This window comes from Macrobrachium nipponense, chromosome 8, assembly GCF_015104395.2.
Source record: "Macrobrachium nipponense isolate FS-2020 chromosome 8, ASM1510439v2, whole genome shotgun sequence".
Classification (NCBI taxonomy): domain Eukaryota; kingdom Metazoa; phylum Arthropoda; class Malacostraca; order Decapoda; family Palaemonidae; genus Macrobrachium; species Macrobrachium nipponense.
The window spans coordinates 51,065,926-51,086,176 of NC_087203.1; the positions used below are offsets into that span (position 1 = coordinate 51,065,926).

Sequence of the window (20,251 nt, forward strand, 5' to 3'; positions counted from 1 at the left end):
GCAATCTCTGCCATTTCTAAAAAAAATTCTCACCTACTCTTTTTCTTCCACTTACCTTTGACCTTCAGATTATCTCATATCACATTCATGTTTTTGATGATGATTTAACATTCAACATCTTTCCTTCAGATTGTTTGTCCTTAGCCTCAAGTTCTACAGAATGAAATAAAAGCCATCTTTCCTGCTCAAAGGAATTAGGCTTGTGCTGTATAATATCCTTCATTTATCCAGATTAACTGAATGGCAAAACCCATATAATGGTGAGTAAAAAAATATCTAAAGGTTTTCAAAGGCAACTCTGTACCTTTCCCCACCTAACTTGTCAATACCACATTACTGTAAACAACCTGTATCCTTATAAACAACAACCATCATACTTTAAACTGAAAACTTTATGTATAAGGCAATAATTTACCGTTTTTCCCCATATTTGTAACAAAATATATACCCTATACGCCGGCATATAAGGTGACTCAGCGTATAAGATGATCCCCCCATTTAACATGTAAAAATGTAGGTTTAGAGGTATGTTCGCTGCATAAGATGACCCCAATTAATTAAATTAAATAACTCAATCAGCTGATCTAAGTTAATTGGTACATAAATAAAAAAAAACAATAATGATTGGAATTATCATACTAAAAATGCTTTTTAAAATAGTTTTTGATTGTTACTTGGTCTTTTTAATGTTAATTATTTACTCTTTTACTGAAATAGTATACTGAAAAAGGAATATCGTATTACTTATTGTTTAAACACATACAGCCAGAAAAAGCTGATTTGCTATGAACAACCAAATCCAATAACAAAAGCGGTTTGTTTGGATTTCAACCATCATACGATAGTAAAAAATTACCGCAGTTATGTTACAAGTGGCATTAAGTAGAACAGCACTGATATATTTTTACATTACCATATACTTATTTGCTATGGAGAAAAGATAGGCAAGGGCACATACAGCTAAATTTAAACTGCAAGTTGTAACTGAAACTGAGGAAAGAATGTTCATCTGCTAACAACTATTATCGTACATTGGCAACATGGAGGAGACTCCTGCAAACTTCGGTATAGTACCATCAAACTCAACCATGAACAAAATTTGAGAAAAACCTGTTTTAATCAAAACAGTTTGGCATGAAAGAACACATTTTACTGTTTTCACTCCGATAAAAGATAAATATGTAAAGATCGTAGTAGTATTCTGATGTACTAATCAAATGAAAATATCAAACGCAATATGTTGATTTTTTTTTACGCAACAAACATGCCCTCAGCACCATCCACTAACAAAAACTCCAGGGGCACATGAAGATGCTGGCGAATGTAGGTCCGAGAGGAGAACCCATAGCCATTCCCTCTATTTGTCTGAAAAGCATGCCATTAAAAATAAAAGCCGTGTCCAACACCGCCAGTTCTAAAAACTTCTTCAAAAGGAAACGACTAAAACCGTTTAATCTTGGAATTAACTTACCTAGATTTCATGGCTACAACAAAACTGTTTATAGTTTTTCTAAATATTATTTATCTAAATGTGAGGAATTCCTTTTGTCTTTTGGATTAAAATTTTGCCTGCCTATTTACAAACCTATGTTCTGCCAGTTCTACTTGCCACTTGAAACATTCCACCAACTGAAATCTGAATTTGTGTACTGATCTCAGCCATTTACAAAATGAATTGATGGTTCTATCACATAAAGCTTTTACTAAATTAAAAACACATTGGGCCCCCTTTCTCAATAAAAGCAATTATAAAACCCTCAAAACTCTGTCCAAGCACGATGATTTGATTATTACAAAGCCTGATAAGGATAGGGGAACTGTCATCTTAGACAAGTCGGAATACGTCAAGAAAACAACCCAAATCTTAAATGACCATACTAAATTTGAAGAAATTGGTCTCCTTAATTATCAAATCATCTTTAGAATAGAAGACTTGATCAATAGATTTCTCCGTAGCCTTAAGAATGAGAACATCATTAGCGAGAACACATACCATGATCTTTTTGTTACAGGCTCCTCTTTTGGAATTCTGTATAGTCTACCCAAAGTTCACAAACCCAAAGTCCCCCTTTGCCCTATCTTGGCCTCCTTTAGAACTCCAAATTACAAATTGGCTAAATTTCTTGTTCCCATAATGGAGCCCCTGATCACTAACAAGTATACTGTATCTAACTCTGAACAGTTTAAACAACGCATTCTTCCACAAGATTCTGACCGGTAACTTTTTTCCAACCCCGAATCACTGTATCATAGTTTTATTCGCTCCCTTTTCAAGATGTTTTTAGAACTGGCCATGCTGGACACGGCTTTTATTTTTAATGGTGTGCTTTTCAGACAAATAGAGGGAATGGCCATGGGTTCTCCTCTCGGACCTACGTTCGCCAATATCTTCATGTGCTCCCTGGAGGAGTGTATACTCAATGATTGCCCCTTAGCCTATCGCCCCCTATTCTATGCTATATATGTTGATGACACTTTTCTTTTGTTTATACAAGACCACGATGCTGAACGCTTCTTAGAATTTTCTAATTCCTTTCATCACATCACTTTCACCATAGAAAAAGAACACAACTCCAAGCTAGCATTTTTAGATATATTCATAACTAAAGGTAATGACAAGTTTAATACATCTATATTCAGAGAGAAAACTTTTACTGGTCTGAGGTCTAAATTTTATAGCTTTTGTTCTATCAATTTTAAACTGAACTCTATCTACATGCTTATACATCATGCCTTATCTCGACCTAACATCGGACTGGAACCTCTTTCACCAAGAAATTGTCTTCTTTCAACAATACTTCACCATTAATCGTTTCCATATTCATGTTTTTCACAGGATTATCAAAAAACTTCTAAATATAAAATTCTCCAATAGGCCAAATTGTTTTGACGTGCCTAAACTCCCATATATGCAATGTTTCCTTTTTATATGAAGATAAGTTTTGGAGGGATTTCTTGAAAATCGTCCAAAAATATATTGGAGCTTTCGATCTTAAATTAATACCTAAGAACCCTAGAAGTACTATTGGCTCTCTTTTCAGATTTAAGGATCAGCTACCGCCTTTGATGTCGTCTGGTGTTGTCTATGAGTACAATTGTCCTAAATGTAATTTGGGAAAATACACTGGATCCACCAGGCAACTTCTCAGGGTGAGACTGATTCCCACAGAGGGATAAGTTATAGAACCGGATGTCGATTATATGTTTGCTGCGCAACCATAAACAACTATGCTTGCTGCGCAGTAGTAAACAGCCATTTTTGTGGTAAAAGGAAAATTTGGTAATTGAATTTCGGCCACTTGATATAAGCGTATGCTCTTGTCCCATCAAAAAAAAATAAGTGAACAAGTTCCCTTTTGTGGACACTAAGGATGATTTGGGACACTTTCCCTATTTCCTCTCTCTCTTTATGATGAGCAAAGAAAAAGGAACCATCGGCTCATTTCCCCCGCCGCCCGGTCAAGTGCGTGGGAGGGAAACCTGTCCTTTTGTGTTTACAGTGTTCCCCCCGTATTCGCGTTCTCCGGATTCGCGGACTCACACATTCGCGGATTTTTCTTTGGAACCTATCTAGAAATTATTCGTGGACGGACTCGCCCATTCGCGGAATTTTCCGACGAAAATAATCACTAATTAGTGTATTTTGATGTTTATTTTCATGACTAAATACATTTTTATGATACAAAAATGATTTACTAATTTTCAAATATTAATTTTGATTAACCCTCTTATGCCGGAGCGGTAAATAAAAAATTGTCTCCCGTGTGCCGGAGGGGTTTCGGAGTGAGCGCGGAAGCGGAAAAAATATTTTTTTCAAAAAATCACAGCGTGCTTAGTTTTGAAGATTAATAGTTCATTTGTGGCTCCTTTTTTTGTCATTGCCTGAGGTTTAGTATGCAACCATCAGAAATGAAAAAAATTATCATTATCATATATAAATAATGCAATATATGATAGCGCAAAAACGAAATCTCATATATAATTGTATTCAAATCGCGCGGTGAACAAAACGGTTAAAGGTAACAAGTTACTTTTTTTCGTTGTAATGTACACTACATTGCGATCATTTTGGTATATAACACATTGTAAAACGATAAAAGCAACACAGAGAAAATATTATCACAAAATAATGCATGAATTCGTAACGCGCGGACGTAAACAAATATTTTTTTCAAAAATTCACCATAAATCTAAATATTGTCCTAGAGACTTCCAATTTCTTTCAAAATGAAGACAAATGATTGAATATTACTATACTGTAAGAGTATTAGCTTACAATTGCAGTTTTCGACCATATCTGATGAGTTAAAGTTGACCGAATGTCGAATTTTTATATATATATATTTTTTATATGCAATTATTTCGGAAATAAGAAAAGCTAAAACCTTCAAATATTTTTCGTTTTATTCTACATGAAATTGCACACATTTTCATATATAAAACTCTATAAAATGCCTAATATGAAACGGAGCAAATATTCCGAGAATGGGACGTACATATTTCGGAGATTTGTGGCGGAGAATCCGCGCGCGGAGGGAAGGAAAGATTTTTTTTTTAAATTCACCATAAATCTAAATATTTTGCTAGAGACTTCGAATTTGTTTCAAGATGAAGATAAATGACTGAATATTACTAGACTGTAAGAGTTTTAGCTTACAATTGCGTTTTTCGACCATTTCGGTAGAGTCAAATTTGACCGAACGTGGTTTTTTTTTCTATTTATCATGATTTATATGCAAATATTTCAAAAATGAGAAAAGCTACAACCTTCAATTATTTTTTTTTGTATTCTACATGAAATTGCGCACATTTTCATATATAAAACTTTATGTAACGGCTAATTTAAAATGGTGCAAACATTACCACAATCGCACGTATGATTTTTTCGGAAGAGTTACCGCACGGACGTAAAGAAAATGTTATTTTTTTCATAAATTCACCATAAATCGAAATATTGTGCTAGAGACTTCCAATTTGTTGCAAAATGAAGGTAAATGCTTGAATATTACTAGAATATAAGCGTTTTAGCTTACAATTGCGTTTTTCGACCACTCTTTGGTAGAGTCAAAGTTGACCGAAGGTTGAAATTTTGGCAATTATCGTTTATTTATATGAAAAGATCTCAAAACTGATAAAAGCTACAACCATGGGTTGTTTTTAGTTGTATTTTGCATGAAATTGCGCATATTTCCATATATAAAACTATAACGGCTAATTTTAAAATGGTGCAAACATTACCACAATCGCATGTATGATTTTTTTCGGAAGAGTTACCGCGCGGACGTAAGGAAAAAGTTTTTTCATAAATTCACCATAAATTGAAATATTGTGCTAGAGACTTCCAATTAGTTGCAAAATTAAGGTAAATGATTGAATATTACTAAAATATAAGAGTTTTAGCTTACAATTGCGTTTTTCGACCATTTCGGTAGAGTCAAAGTTGACCGAAGGTTGAAATTTTGGCAATTATCGTAATTTTTATGAAAATATCTCAAAACTGATAAAAGCAACAATCATGAGTATTTTATTGTTGTATTCTACATAAAAATGCACACATTTTCATATATAATACTTCATGTAACGGCTAATTTACAATGGTACAAAAATTATGTCAAAGTGACTAAATAATTTCCGAGATGTGTCACAGATACTTTTTAGTGCGGCAAGAAAGAAATTTGCGCTTGCGCGCCTGCGTAACGATTGTAAACAAAACAACATGATCCGTGAACTCCCAGCATCCCCCAAGGCGCGTGATTCAAAAGTTTTAGGCTGGTAGGCCTATAAGTATTTTTCCGCGAATTTAAAAAAAAACTTTTGTAAGTCGACGTAAAATACGTCCAGTCGGCGTAAGAGGGTTAAAAAACGCATACTATGATAAAAATCCTTTATAGTTTAGCACAGTATATTAATAAAAATAAGTTTCTGGTTAGATTACAACAAAAATTTTGAGGTTATGATGATTTTCGACACTTTTTATGTCGTATTTTTCGATGTTTTTTAGTGACGCCTCATATGCGGAACTAGTTTCCGAGCGAATGAATACATACTAGCTTGCGGTGCGCAAAGTTTACATATAACAGTCCAAAATCGCAAATAATGAAAAAATCATTGCTTGTTTCCAGTAATAATAACAAAACGAAGTTTCTGGTTAGATTACAACGCAAATTCCAAGTATCCAAAGAGAGACATTATCCAGTAATTTGATCAGAGAGAGACGAGAGAGAGAGATCGAGAGATTCGAGGAGAGAGGAGAGAGGGGATCGTCTGAGAGAGAAGAGAGACGATGAGAGGAGAGAGAGAGCGAGAGAGAGAGAGATGAGAAGAGAGGACGGAGATGAGAGAGAGAGAGAGAGGAGAGAGGGCGTCTTCCGACGCTTCGAGTTAAGGACGAAAGAAGTGTTCGTTTCATTAAACGGCCTCTGACTCATGCCAGTAAATGTTTTGTTGATACTAATAATATAAGCCTATTTAAAGATACGTTTACTTTAATTAGTCTATATGATACGTAAATAGTAATTAACTGTTCTTGTAGCCCTCAAGATTTGGCAAAATCGAAGTATCCAAAGAGAGACATTATCCAGTACACTGGAACCTTGACATACGAATTTAATTTGTTCCGTTACCATCGTCGTATATCAAAACAGTTGTACTCAAAGCATTTTTTCCCATTTAAAAATAATGTAATATGTATTAATCCGTTCTACCGGTATGAAACCACACCTAAACACAGCTAAATTACATATAATATACACAATTTATACACAAATAAACGAGTAATAACACACATAATGATAAAATAACATAGCAATGTGATAAATGTATAAATGTTAATAAAATCAATTAAAAAAAGAAAGGAATTTTACTTACCACAACGAAAGATGACGTGAGGCCAGCAGGGGGAGGAGGTAGGGATGGGTGGCAGGGATCGATTTGTTCTCTTTTCATTTACGTATGTACACTAATAACTACGTAATAAACACAAATGTAATATCATTGCTAAACTAATTTTTATTTATTTTTTTAATCAGTTCGTAGTTTAGAAATAATGGTGATGCCTTTGGAAGGTTTTTATAGCTTCCTTCTGCTTGATGATCGTGGATATTGTAGAAAGATTTCGACCATACTCGTTTGCCAAATCGACGATACGAACGCTACGTTCATGCTTTGCTATAATTTCATGTTTTGCTTCCATCGAAATCATTTTCTTGGGTTTTCTTCTTATCACCTGCTTTGTCTTTAGCTTTGAGACCCATGGTTAATAATAAAATAGACAAAATAACACGAAAAATAGGCGCAAATACAACGAACTAAACAACAACGTGTTAACATGCAGCACCAACAAACAAACAGACTGAACGCCATTTATCGGTCGCCTATACAACTAACACTCGTCGCAAAATCGTATCTCAAATATTTTGTTGTATATCAAAGCTTATATTTTCGCAAATTTTCTGTTGTATCTCAAAACATTCGTATATTAGGGCAATCGTATGTCAAGGTTCCAGTGTAATTTGATCAGAGAGAGAGAGAGAGAGAGAGAGAGAGAGAGAGAGAGAGAGAGAGAGAGAGAGAGAGAGAGAGAGAGAGACGCCTTGGCAACAATGATCTCGGGGATTGACGTAACGTTTATTTTCTGAACAGATAGGACAGAGAAGTGTTCGTTTCATTAAACGGCCTCTGACTCATGGCAGAAAATGTTTTGTTGATACTAATATATAAGCCTATTTAAAGATACGTTTACTTTAATTAGTCTATATGATACGTAAATAGTAATCAGCTGTTCTTGTAGCCCTCAAGATTTGGCAAAATCACTCCAGGTTGTACATAAAACTTCAAGAATGTAGTGTCACCAGAGGATTACAATAGTTTTTACCTTCAAGAACCAGCATTCTTTTATGAAAATAACTCCAGGTTGTACATAAAACTACAGGAAACAACACGTAGTGTAACCAAAGGAATACAAGTAAGGTTTTTATAACTTTTTATTAGTTTAAGACATATTTCCAAGCGTCGTTCCGGCTTACAACGATTTTCGGCTTACGACGCGTCTCAAGAACGGAACCCCCGTCGTAACCCGGGGACTGCCTGTGTGTGTGTGTGTGTGTGTGTATATATATATATATATATATATATATATATAGATATATATATATATATATATATATATATATATATATATATATATATATATATATATATGTTTAAAAGGAGTGTTACTAAATGCTTTGAAATGACCTAAATACGAAAATATCCCTGCTCCCTTTAGATTTATGAAAGCCATCCCAAGCGCGAAGAAAAGTTTAATGATTTGTTTTTAATAAGTAGATCCAACAAAGACGGCAAAATGGTAATCATGGACAAAGACTTCTACCTCAACAGAACGGAAATTCCTTCATTCTCACATAATTTTTTCATATAAGAACTATAATCTTACTGATTCAATATGGTATTTTCTTTAATGAATTTATATCATTGCTGTTTACATCAATATTAATATTTGAAAATTAGTAAATCATTTACTTATCATACAAAAAACACATCTCTGTAAGAGAGAGAGAGAGAGAGAGAGAGAGAGAGAGAGAGAGAGAGAGAGAGAGAGGAGAGAGAGAGAGAGAGAGTGAATTATTTTTATTACATGATATCATTTAATCTTATTAAACTTACTAACACAGTATTAATCAATATTAATATTTGAAAATTAGTAAATAAATTTTGTATCATAAAAATGTATTTAGACATGAAAATAACATAAAAATACACTAATTAGTGAATATTTATTGTCGGTAAAAACCCGCGAATAGGCGAATTTCCAACGATATGGTCCAAAGGAAAAGATAGGTGAGTATGCGAATCTTGAGAACGTGAATAAGGGGGCAGGACTGTACAGGATTAGTAAATTTTGTTTATTTGAATCACAGTATTTCAGTGCTTCATTTTAACTGTAATACATATGAATTACATTACCATCTTATTTGGGAAATGTGTACATGACCTTATTAGAGAATCTTTGGAATTTACAGATGTCTTTCCCAGATGTTAAGCTACGAGAATTACTTTAACACATATGTTGGATATGTTCATAGCAGAAGTCAGCATAATTATCAACTTGAGAACTCTTGTACCCATTTCTTCTGATCCAAAATGTCCATTGATTCTAACACTGTTGATGCTGCTGACACAAAAGGCTGAATATGAATCAACTGCAGATACAATGGGAGAATTCCACAAAAGGGATTTATACAATGCTGAATGAAGGCATATTCCAACCTTAGCCAATATATTTTGGTGCTGTTGGAGGAAGGAATACCTGCCTTTACTTAAGTCTCAAAGGATACAGAACAATACTTATTGGGATATTATGATAGGAGATGTTGCCCTAATCAAAGACAAGACTATTGATAAGAATTGCTGGCCAATTAGAATTGTAGTAAATGTCATGGACGGTTCTGATGGACATGTTCGGAAGACCAAAGTATGATCCGTTGATTTTAATAGTAATGCAGATAACATTATCACCTAATCTGGGAAATGTGTAAGTGACCTTATTGGTGAATCTTTGCAATTTACAGATGTTTTTCCCAGATCTTAAGCCGACTGTCTGTATCATTTTATCGTTTGGGATCAACATGTGAACATGATTCGTTAGATCTGTGTAAGTAAATCTTTTTTAATTAGGACACAATCTCTGGCAAACCACACCTTAAGCATAATCATCAAAATTTCTTTGTATACTGGATTTCTAAGTGACAGTTGTGAAAAATTTACCCATTTATCACTAAATTTATTACCACTGCTTCCTTATTAATTTTAAACTTTTCAAGTTAATTTTTACCCTTTGATTATTTCCTCTGTACAGTAGACCCCCGCCTATTCACTCTTCTGGATTCAACTATTTGCAGGTTTTTCTGTGGATGTAAATCCACATTATTCACAGGAAATTTGCCTATTTGCAGACATTTTCATAAAGAATTATTAAACAATTACCGTAATATTTTCACGCTATTTTATGATAAAAGTATTAAAATAGTCAGGTACAAGCATGTAGTTATGTTAAGTTGAGACAGCTGCATTTAATATACAGTTCAACATCAAATTTTTATTAATCCTTACCCAGGCTGTGGTGGAACACGTGCTAGATGGAGTGTAAGGTACATTTGTAAGGTAACAGGTAGAGCAGGGTGATCTGCTGGAAGATCTATCACTTGTTGGCCCCATCGGTAAATACTCAGAAGGCTTGATGATACAGAACTAATTCCCATATCAGTGCCCACTTTCTGCAAAAAAATAATAATAATATTGTCAATATGAACTCGACATTAAATATAAAAAAAACCTGGAATGCTAGCACAAGAACAGACTGAGTACAGGTAATGACTGACTTACGACCTATGCAACTTACGTCTGATCGACTTTACGACTATTATTTTCACCCTTTTCGGCAGAACGTGCATACGAACGTACGATACTTTTTCCTGCTGCATCCGTGCATCTCTCGGGTCCCGCGCTCACTCAGTGTTGCCTGTAGCTCCGTACTGAACGCATCTCTCGCTCTGCTGTGTTCATTTTTCAATAACTTTGTGTTAATTTTGATCATTTTTTAAATGTCTGCCAAGAGGAAACTGTGTTTATCTACTCCTCAACATGCCAAGAAGGAAAGGAAGGCCATTGACTTGGACACAAAAATGACAGTGATTAAGCAGTTCGAAGAAGGGAAGAAAGTGAATGTGATCGCACGTGATATGAAGTTATCTCATTCTACTGTGTCCACGATTCTTAAGGATAAGGAAAGGATTCGTGATGCTGTGAAAGGTTCTGCACCCATGCGATCGACAGTGATTACGAAACAACACACTGGCCCCATCCATGAAATGGAAAAATTATTGCATGTTTGGATGGAAGATCAAATCCAAAAAAGGACACCGTTAAGCCTTTTTACTGTGCAGATGAAGGCTAGAAGTCTGTTTCAGACTTTGAAGGAACGTGCTGGAGTAGAGTATAAGCAAGAATTTTTGGCAAGCATTGGCTGGTTCAAGAGGTTCAAAAAAACGATCCAGCTGCATAGTGTTTGAGTGACTGGAGAAAGCAGCGAGTGTGGATGAGGAAGGAGCTAGCAAGTTTGTCGACCAGTCTCGATGAAATGATTACGGATGAGGAATATCTTCCAGAACAAATATTTAATGTTGATGAAACAGGTTTGTTCTGGAAACGAATGCCAGAACGCACTTACATCCATAAGGAAGCCAGTAGCATGCCAGGATTTAAAGCTTTTAAGGATAGGCTGACTCTACTGCTTGGTGGGAATGTCGCGGGGTTCAAGCTGAAACCCTTTTAATTTATCATTCAGAAAAACCCATGAGCGTTCAAGAATGTAAGCAAGTACACTTTGCCTGTCTCTCACTTTCGCTCTAACCCGTAAGGCATGGATGACGCAGACACTTTTAGTTTTTGAAGACTGTTTGTCAACTGTTTCATTCCTCAAGTGCGTGAATACTGCCTAGAGAAAGGAATTCCTTTCAATATTTTACTGCTGCTCGATAATGCGCCTGGACATCCACCTCACTTAGCTGATCTGAATCCTGATGTGAAAGTGGTTTTTTTGCCACCAAACACCACTCCAATTCTTCAACCTATGGACCAAGGTTCGATTGCAACATTTAAGGCAAACTATTTAAGAATCACCTTTGCGCAAGCCATAGCTGCTCTAGATGCCGACCCAGAACTATCCCTACGAGAATTTTGGAAACGCTACAATATTCTGCATGCTATCAAGAATGTGTCTTCTGCCTGGGAGACTGTGACGGAGAAATGTATGAATGGCATATGGAAGAAGTGCGTTAAACGTTATGTGAATGATTTTGATGGATTTGACAGTGAACAAGAACTTGATGTGATACGGGGAAAAAATAGTGAAACTGTCAAAAGAGCTTTCCTTGGATTGTGAAATAGAAGATATTGAGGATTTGCTAGAGCCACGCTTCCGAAGAGAACTTACAAATGAAGAGCTGATTGAACTGGAAGAAGAACAAGTGGCGGAGGAAGAAAGAAGAGAAGCGGAGGATGAAGAGTTGCCAGAAAGGAAATTTAACCGCCAAGGGAATTTATCAGAAGGATTAGCTCAACTAAATAAAAACTCCTTGCACATTTAGAAGAAATGGACCCAAATTATGAAAGGTTTGCAAAGATTGAACGGATGGCACACGATTTGTTTCGTCCGTATCGTGAAATTTACGAGGAGAAAAAGAAACAAACAATCCAGACGAAACTCACCATGTTTGTGAAACGAACAACTCCTCCCGTCACCCCGACCGTCGCTTCAGCTGATGAAGTCAACGACCTCCAGCCAAGCACCAGCGATGCCAGCAGTCATTAATTTTATTATATTTTCCTGTACTACATACTAGTTTCAATTGCATTTTTGAATGTTTTCTATTTTTTTGCACCTGTATTTTGTATTTTTCAACATTAAACAAATTGTACTGTAGCATCCAGTGTTTAAATTAAACATGACAAAAGTAACAACAGGAAACAGGATGATGCATAGAGAAACGGGTTTGCTATGAACTTAACAAACGTAACAATACATAAGACGCAATTTCGTGTACGTAGAGAGACGTTACAGACGTTACAAATGGTATAAAAATTCCAAGAAATCATAACTAAAAAAAGGATGAATTTTTATATGAGCATGACAAACGAAGTCTCTCTCTCTCTCTCTCTCTCTCTCTCTCTCTCTCTCTCTCTCTCTTCAGTGAAAGCCTCGATTCGATAGAATTTTTTCCACGTAATCATAGGCGTACGAGGTGAAGTTCATTTGGGAGGGCAACACCTAATTTGCCCGAATTTTCATTATGAAACAGTATGATGCGTGGAGAAACAGTTTGGACAAACGTTTGGCGAATGTAACAGTACGTAGAGAGACGTTACAAATGGTATAAATAATTCCAAGAAATCATAACTAGGAAATACAATAAGTAAATTAACTAAAAAAAAAAAAAAAAGGATGAATTTTTATATGAACGTGACAACCGAAGCATTATGAAACAGTATGATGCGAGGAGAAACAGTTTGGACAAACGTTTGGCGAATGTAACAGTACGTAGAGAGACGTTACAAATGGTATAAAAAATTCCAAGAAATCATAACTAGGAAATACAATAAGTAAATTAACTAAAAAAAAAAAAAGGATGAATTTTTATATGAACGTGACAACCGAAGCATTATGAAACAGTATGATGCGAGGAGAAACAGTTTGGTCAACGTTTGCCGAATGTAACAGCAATGGAGTAGTAATGTCGTGCAGAGAGACGATATAAATGGTATAAAAATAATCATAACTAGGAAATACGTACAATGAAACTAAAGAAAAGGTTGAACCTACAAACGTAGCAATATGAAACAGGCGTAGTAATGTACACGTCATTACTACGCCTTACTGTTAACGTTTGTCAAAGTCGTCAGACGTGCCCGTTCTCCACACATCACACTGTTTCATATTGCTACGTTTGTAGGTTCAACCTTTTTTTAGTTAATTTATTTTGCTATCTTTGTTTTCTTTAGACTTCATTGTATTTCCTAGTTATGATTATTTTTATATTTTTATACATAGGTGTGAGATGTTACACATGCTACAAAAATGTAAAGAAATCATAACTAGGAAATATAATACACATTCTAGAGAAAAAGACAGCAAAATAAACTAGCTAAAGAAGGGGTTGAATTTTTACATACGTATATGAACTTGTGAAAGGGTATCGTAAAGTACTATCGTAATACATATATGACAGTAAGAATATGCACTAAGAATGGTAATACAATGGTTTTAATGATAATGAATGTTAAATAATAATGAATTATGACTTAAATATGATAATATAAGTAATAATCTAAGAAAATGTTGATAAAATATGAATTTCAGATGATGTCAATATCATTACACAATATGTATATGTACGATAAACTCTACAGTAATTTAGCAGACTCGACATGCGTCCAAATCGAGTTACGACTTGTTTTGCAGAACCAATTGCGGTCGTAAGTCGGTCACTACCTGTACTATTAATTATATGGTGCATTTAACCAGATCATTGAATGCATCACTGACTAAAGGTTTTAGACAACTTCTTTGCACTGGCTGCATTGCTTTCTGTCATTTACTTTACATTCTCTTCCTCAGGTCACTTATACATGGCAGCCCACTATCATTTAATTTGGCTCCAATTTTCACCTGGTACAACTTCCGTGTATAGTAGCCGAATGCAGTGGCCGCAATGCTGACATTTTTTTAATGGGAGCTCTACTGTGATTTAAAAGTTAAAAGATGAACATGATATTGGTGGTTGCCTTGTTTTCCTCTAAAAACACACTTCCATAAGGAAAAATTGCCTTATTCTAGACACCTTTAAAAAATTTATATTATTGGTCCAGTTGCAAAATCTATTACAGAGGTATCTTTAAGGGGCGTCCTGATGCCATACATCACCACTATAAAGTATGATGACACTCTGACCGTATAGCTAAAGGGATTCACTTTAAATTTTCATTTGTCATTATTGAACTAAAATTCTCATGTTGTGTGCTTCATGGTTAAAAATTCATAAATAAATTTATATAAAAAATTTGTATAGCACAAATTATTTTTCCTAACCCTAAATTTGGAGTGCACACACACACACACACACACACACACACACACACACACACACACACACACACACACACACCATCCTCTACTTATGAACTTTCAACTACCCACGGCAAACAACAACGTACACGATGCCAATACACCAGTGGAAAAGAGGTCCCAGACCTGAGCCTACACAAGTGGTTAAGACATCATCTTCTGTTCTCGGATTTATTTGTGTGACTTTATGATGAAATATTTAGCACAGACATTATCTATCATGGCTAACGGCAAGTGTAAAACAAATGATGATACGAAAAGTGGTAGTGGTAAAAAGAGGCAAGCTATATCTATGGAAACAAAGAAATAAGAGTGGTGACAAAATTGTTGAGGTGGCACACCATTATATTACTATAGTGTTCCCCCTGTACTCATGGGATGTGTACCAGACCTCCCTGCAAATAGCTAGATTTTGCAAATAGTTGGAACCCCTATAAAAATGCTTAAAATTGCCTATTTCGTTAGTTGAAACTCAAGAATACCCACTAAAAATGTTTATAAGTGGTTTTTTTACTATTTTTATCACAAAAATGCATTTTATGATGAAACTGATAAAAAAAACCATGAATTTGTGGATATTTCTCATAGAAAAATACCACAAACATGGGAATTTCTAGCAAATAATGGGTAGGTATGGTCCATAAAGAAATACGCGAATGCGTGAGTCTGTGAATATTGAGAACGCGCATACAACAGGTTCACTGTAATATGAATCGCTCAACTATCACTGTCTTTTAGAACAAAGATAGAATCATGGAACACATAACAAGAGCTGTACCTATGCAGTCAACAATTATAATTAAGATAAGGGAGAGGGTGTAGAATAAATGAAAATTATTTAGATATCTAGATGGCACACCAGAGACAAAGGTGTACCACATAGCTTCATGCTGATTCAGGAAAGGCTGAAAGCCTTTTTGATGATTTGAAGGCTAGGGCAGGCAAAAGCATTGATGATGAAACATTTGCTGCAAATCATGGATGGTTTCATCATTCTAAATAACATGCTGACTTGTAGCACGAGTCTGTTGGCAGTGAGTTAGTGAGAGTAGAATAAAAGCAGCTGAAAAATTCCCCAAGATACTCAAGGAAATCAATGATAAGGAAGGTTACACACCTCAGCAAACTTCTAATATTTACAAGACAGGTCTTTTCTGGAAAAAAAAAACAAAAAAAAAAATACTACAAAAAAACATACATTAGCCGTGAAGAGCTGATGCCAAGATTTAATGCGGCAAAGGATAGGCTAACTGCTGGGTGGCAATGAATTGGGAGACTTGAAGCTGAAACCTCTCATGTATCATGTAGCAAATCCACAGACACTGAAAAATATCACAAGTTCTCTACCCGCAATCTGGATGTTCAACAGCAAAATTTGGAATACTCATGCTGTATTTGAAGACTGAGGTTTTCATCACTTTGTTCCCAAAGTCAAACTGTACTGCCGATATTGAAGAGAACCTAATATCAATGTTCAAAGGGAATTTGCAACCAGAAACCTGCAATTCAACATTCGCAAGCGACAGCAAGAGCCAACGCAGGTAGCAGCGGAGCAGATTTTAATTTAGCAATGGGTGAATAAAGCGCTGCGAATTTCCAGTTTTGGTAGCAAGCACTCAGTCAGGAGTCATGTGTTATCAAGTTAGGGTTTTCTTGACAATTGCATGCCGGCAAGCCTTTGCATGAAACTAGCTAGCCCTGAGGTATAGTGAACCACAGCTAGGTGAGCTCAGTGCATATTCATTCGAGAGGAAAGTGCAGTTTCCTCTTCGAGTAGGGTGGTGAATTTATTCAACCACAAGGCACAGAAATACCTACCACGTTGGCAATTTGCTCCCCTGTCTTGTTAGCCAGCTCCCGTCTGCTAGGAAACGTTCAAAACAGTTGCCAGTAGGTTTTGTTCATACGAAAGTCCCACTCACTTTCACAACTCTTGGTTTTAGCATAGTAGCTGTGTTATTCGTGTATCCTTTACATAATATGTTTAATTTCTGGGGTCAGTCCGTGTCGCTTTGTGAAATAATCCCTTAAGTTCATTATTTCTAGGTAAATGATACTAACATTACCAGAGAAAAACAGAAATAGGGGGATGTCAGAGTATCTGACTCGCTCACCCTAAATAAAAAGAGGGTGTCGGTATGGTACTGGGGCGAGTGAGACCACTACCACGGACCTCTTGTCATTTAGAATTCTCCTTCATCAAAATCCCCCTCCCGAGAGAGCTGGTACACAGCCGGTGTCGACAACTACTACTACAGACTCCCCCACGCTGACAGCAGCGCCTCTCGTGGCCATCCTTTTCGTTAGCGACCTTCCACACGCACGTGTTTTTCCTTGCTCTGTGTTTTTGTGTGCTAATTTGGATTTATCCCCTGCAATGGAGTTCCAAGCTATCGCCGCAGCTAAGTTAAGTATACTGCCGAAAGGTTACACGTATTTTTAGCCAGTCAGGATCCATTTTTAAACCATTTTTTAGGTTCATTAACGGCCCTTCCTTGTCTGGTCTTGGGCTTGCCATGCCGGCTCGCCTCGTGTTTCCCTTTAGCTCCTTCGGTCTCCCATACCGTAGTGGCTATTCTGTGCAGTGTATATATCTATGTTATATTATATTTTAATTGTGGTGCGGAAGGTGCTACTATTTATTTTTATTGTTTTACATCGTACTATTCGGAAATCCTATGCCTCAGTGTCTTAGCTCAGTGTTCATGCATGCATGTACCTTTGTCTAGGTCTGTTAGGCGAGTGGGTTTTATATAACCATACATATATTTCCCACTTTTCTTTAGTCCAGCCACCCTGGCCGTCGCCCTCCGTTTTACGTATCGGCAGAGGCCAGCTCCCGAGTTGTTGGTCTGTCTACCTTCGGGTAGGCTAGCCTAACTTCTCCTGGACGACCCATCTCTTTCTCTCACTCGTGATTTCCTTCCTTTCATTTTTATTACGATGTATTTATTATGGGTTGCATGTTTGAGACGGTTCGCTCTAGCCTAGGCTACGTATGGTCTGTCCTGTTCGCCTCGTGGTCCATCTACGATCGCGTCGGGCCAGCTGATCTCCAGCTCGGTACCCCACCCCATCTTCCTCCCTCCCAACCCAGGGGGGAGATAGTCCTCGCTCGCTCACGGTTGCTATGGCAACCACCCGAGCACCCCTCCCCTTCTCCTCCCTTCCCAGGGAGGGTACGGGAGTTACAGGCTAAAGGGGGTTCGGAGTCTGGGTATGTTACCGTTCTCTATGAGTTTCAGGGGGGTGCCTCGTGCGTTCAGGTTGGGTTGGCCACCCCACCAGCTCGCACTGGGTCCTCTCCGGTGCTCTCTGTAGCTCTCTCTCCTTTATCCTTTATCCTCCGCCAGCTCCTTGGGGGGAGTAGCGGAGCAGCCTTGACATGCTTCCCTTGTATTCTTGTCTTATGATTATATCTCTGTTGTCTCTTCCGCTTGTCTGGCGGAGCACCCGCTCACCATCCGGGTTCTTCGTCGGCTTGCGAAAGGGTTTTACGGCGGAGCTACGCTTCGCTTGCCTTTTTATTTATGCTGTTTTGTTTTATTTTATCTTATGTTTTCTATGGGTAATCTTCTCGTGTTCTCCGCTGTGATTGTACCCTCACCTCGGTGTACTATCAGTATATGAGCAGGTAACTGGTTCGACGGAAATCTTCGCTCTGGTGTACCGGAGTTTTTAGACCAGTTTACCATGTCCTATGGACTTTTTCTCACAGAGTACAGGAGAGGATTATGCCCAGTATATTTTTCACTCCGGCATGCAGCGGAGCTTCATATCTCTTAACAGGTTAGCCCTGTTAGTATCTGCTGATACGTATGTATCTGTTCACTTACAGGCTACCAACTGTCAAGAGGTGGGGTGCAACGCCATCCTGCAGGACCCATGTGGTCACGAGGTCTGCCGGACCCACGCTCCCTGTTCTGTCCGCCACAACAACTTTAAAATCCTTAAGTCATAGGCTTGACGATGTTTAGTGATGAAATAGGGAAATGCTCATTTGCTGCAGGTAAAACTAGGTGTAATGAAAGTTATAATTTAAAAGATGCTGGAACATAGATGTTGCCTATGTGAACTCTCGAAAGTCGAGACTGAGAATTTCCAGCCTGTGATTGGCTTATCAACAGCCAATCAGGAGCTTCGTAAGGAACGGCGCTGGGCATGAGATCCACGGGTGAAGCGAATCTACTATGGGCAGCATTTTTCTGGGGTTTCCCAGTCCTATAGGAGTCATTAATGTGACGTCATGAACACGTCTTTTCCAAACAATAACACTGCTGGTGGGCAAAAAGACATTCCCCTCTTCTACCTTATGAGAAGAACGCTGATCATTCAAGATAATCTACGCCTTATTTAAAAGCAACGGTTCAGTTGTGTGTTGTTGTAGGATGCACAAATAGGTGGCATCGTATTCCAAGCGAAAGTGACAAGGAAAGGAGAAATAAATGGCTAGCAGCAACTAACTGTCCAACTCATACAAGGCTTATAAAGAATGAAGATGAGCAGTGGGACTGAGCACTTTGTAACCTGGCTCAAATTACTCAGGAGGTAAAAGGTAGAGTGCTTACTCAATAAATGAGCAATATTATGACTAATTTCATAAGAACCACAACCTAGTCCCGCCAAGTTTACACTACCAATTTGAAACGTAGCCTGCCAACCCTTACTGAGAGCAACGTTCCAATAATATTTCTGTGCCACCAACAACACACTGTTCAGAACTCAGTCACATCTGCGGGTAAATCTCAGTATGTCATATCTCTGTTTTTCGGAACCACATTGAACTTTTTGTGCTAGTGCCATTCCTACCAGTGCTCTAGGATATCATGTGCATACCCTTAATAGGGAATTAAATAACCTAGTCTAGGTGATAGGTTAGCCTAACTCAAAGTTTCACATTAGTAAGGTACTGTTTTTATACAGTCGATCAAAATCAGTAAACCAAATATTCTATGAGGTAGTAGACTAACTTAAAGACTACAAATTACACCTGGTTAACCCAATACTTACCCTTAAAGGTGAATTAATTAATCAGGATTAGACAATAACCTATACTAGGTGATAGCCTAACTATACAGTGTCACATCTGTTAGTATTCAGTTTATTTTAGTCCATCTTGAGTATTTTTTCAATTTTCTTTGTAAGCATAGTGTTGCCATAAACACTAAATGTTGTCATGAATGTTGGTGTTATAAAATTGCATTTTCCTTTATGCCTAATTTGCAGGTCTGTAATATTTTTAATGAGTTTCTTTAAAGGAGTAGTGACATTCATTTGTGTGTTATCTTTTTCAAAAGTATTTAGCTGTATCGTATTGATAGTACGCTGTTGTTGTGTGTGGTTGACAGATTGTTGGAACTCATAGCCTAGTAACTCCATGCTTCATTCTTGGCTTACTCTGTCATCATGTAAACCTTGTATTGTACATTCTTACAGTGAATAAAAGCCAACTGATAATAAAGATATCATCTTTGCTTCCAAACTAACCAAGTTTTAACAACATCAGTAAGTTTCACATTAGAAAGTTACTGTTTTATAAAACCAAATAGCCTAGGGCTAGGTATAAACCTG

General features: G+C 37.0%; 1 protein-coding gene across 1 annotated transcript in view; it reads right to left on the reverse strand.

Annotated features, from left to right (window-relative positions):
- LOC135223095 (ectopic P granules protein 5 homolog) overlaps positions 1 to 20,251 on the reverse strand; it is a 759,396-nt gene that overhangs the window by 521,920 nt on the left and 217,225 nt on the right. The window contains 1 exon segment of the mRNA XM_064261599.1: positions 10,111 to 10,274. Within this exon segment, the coding sequence (XP_064117669.1) occupies positions 10,111 to 10,274 (164 nt within the window).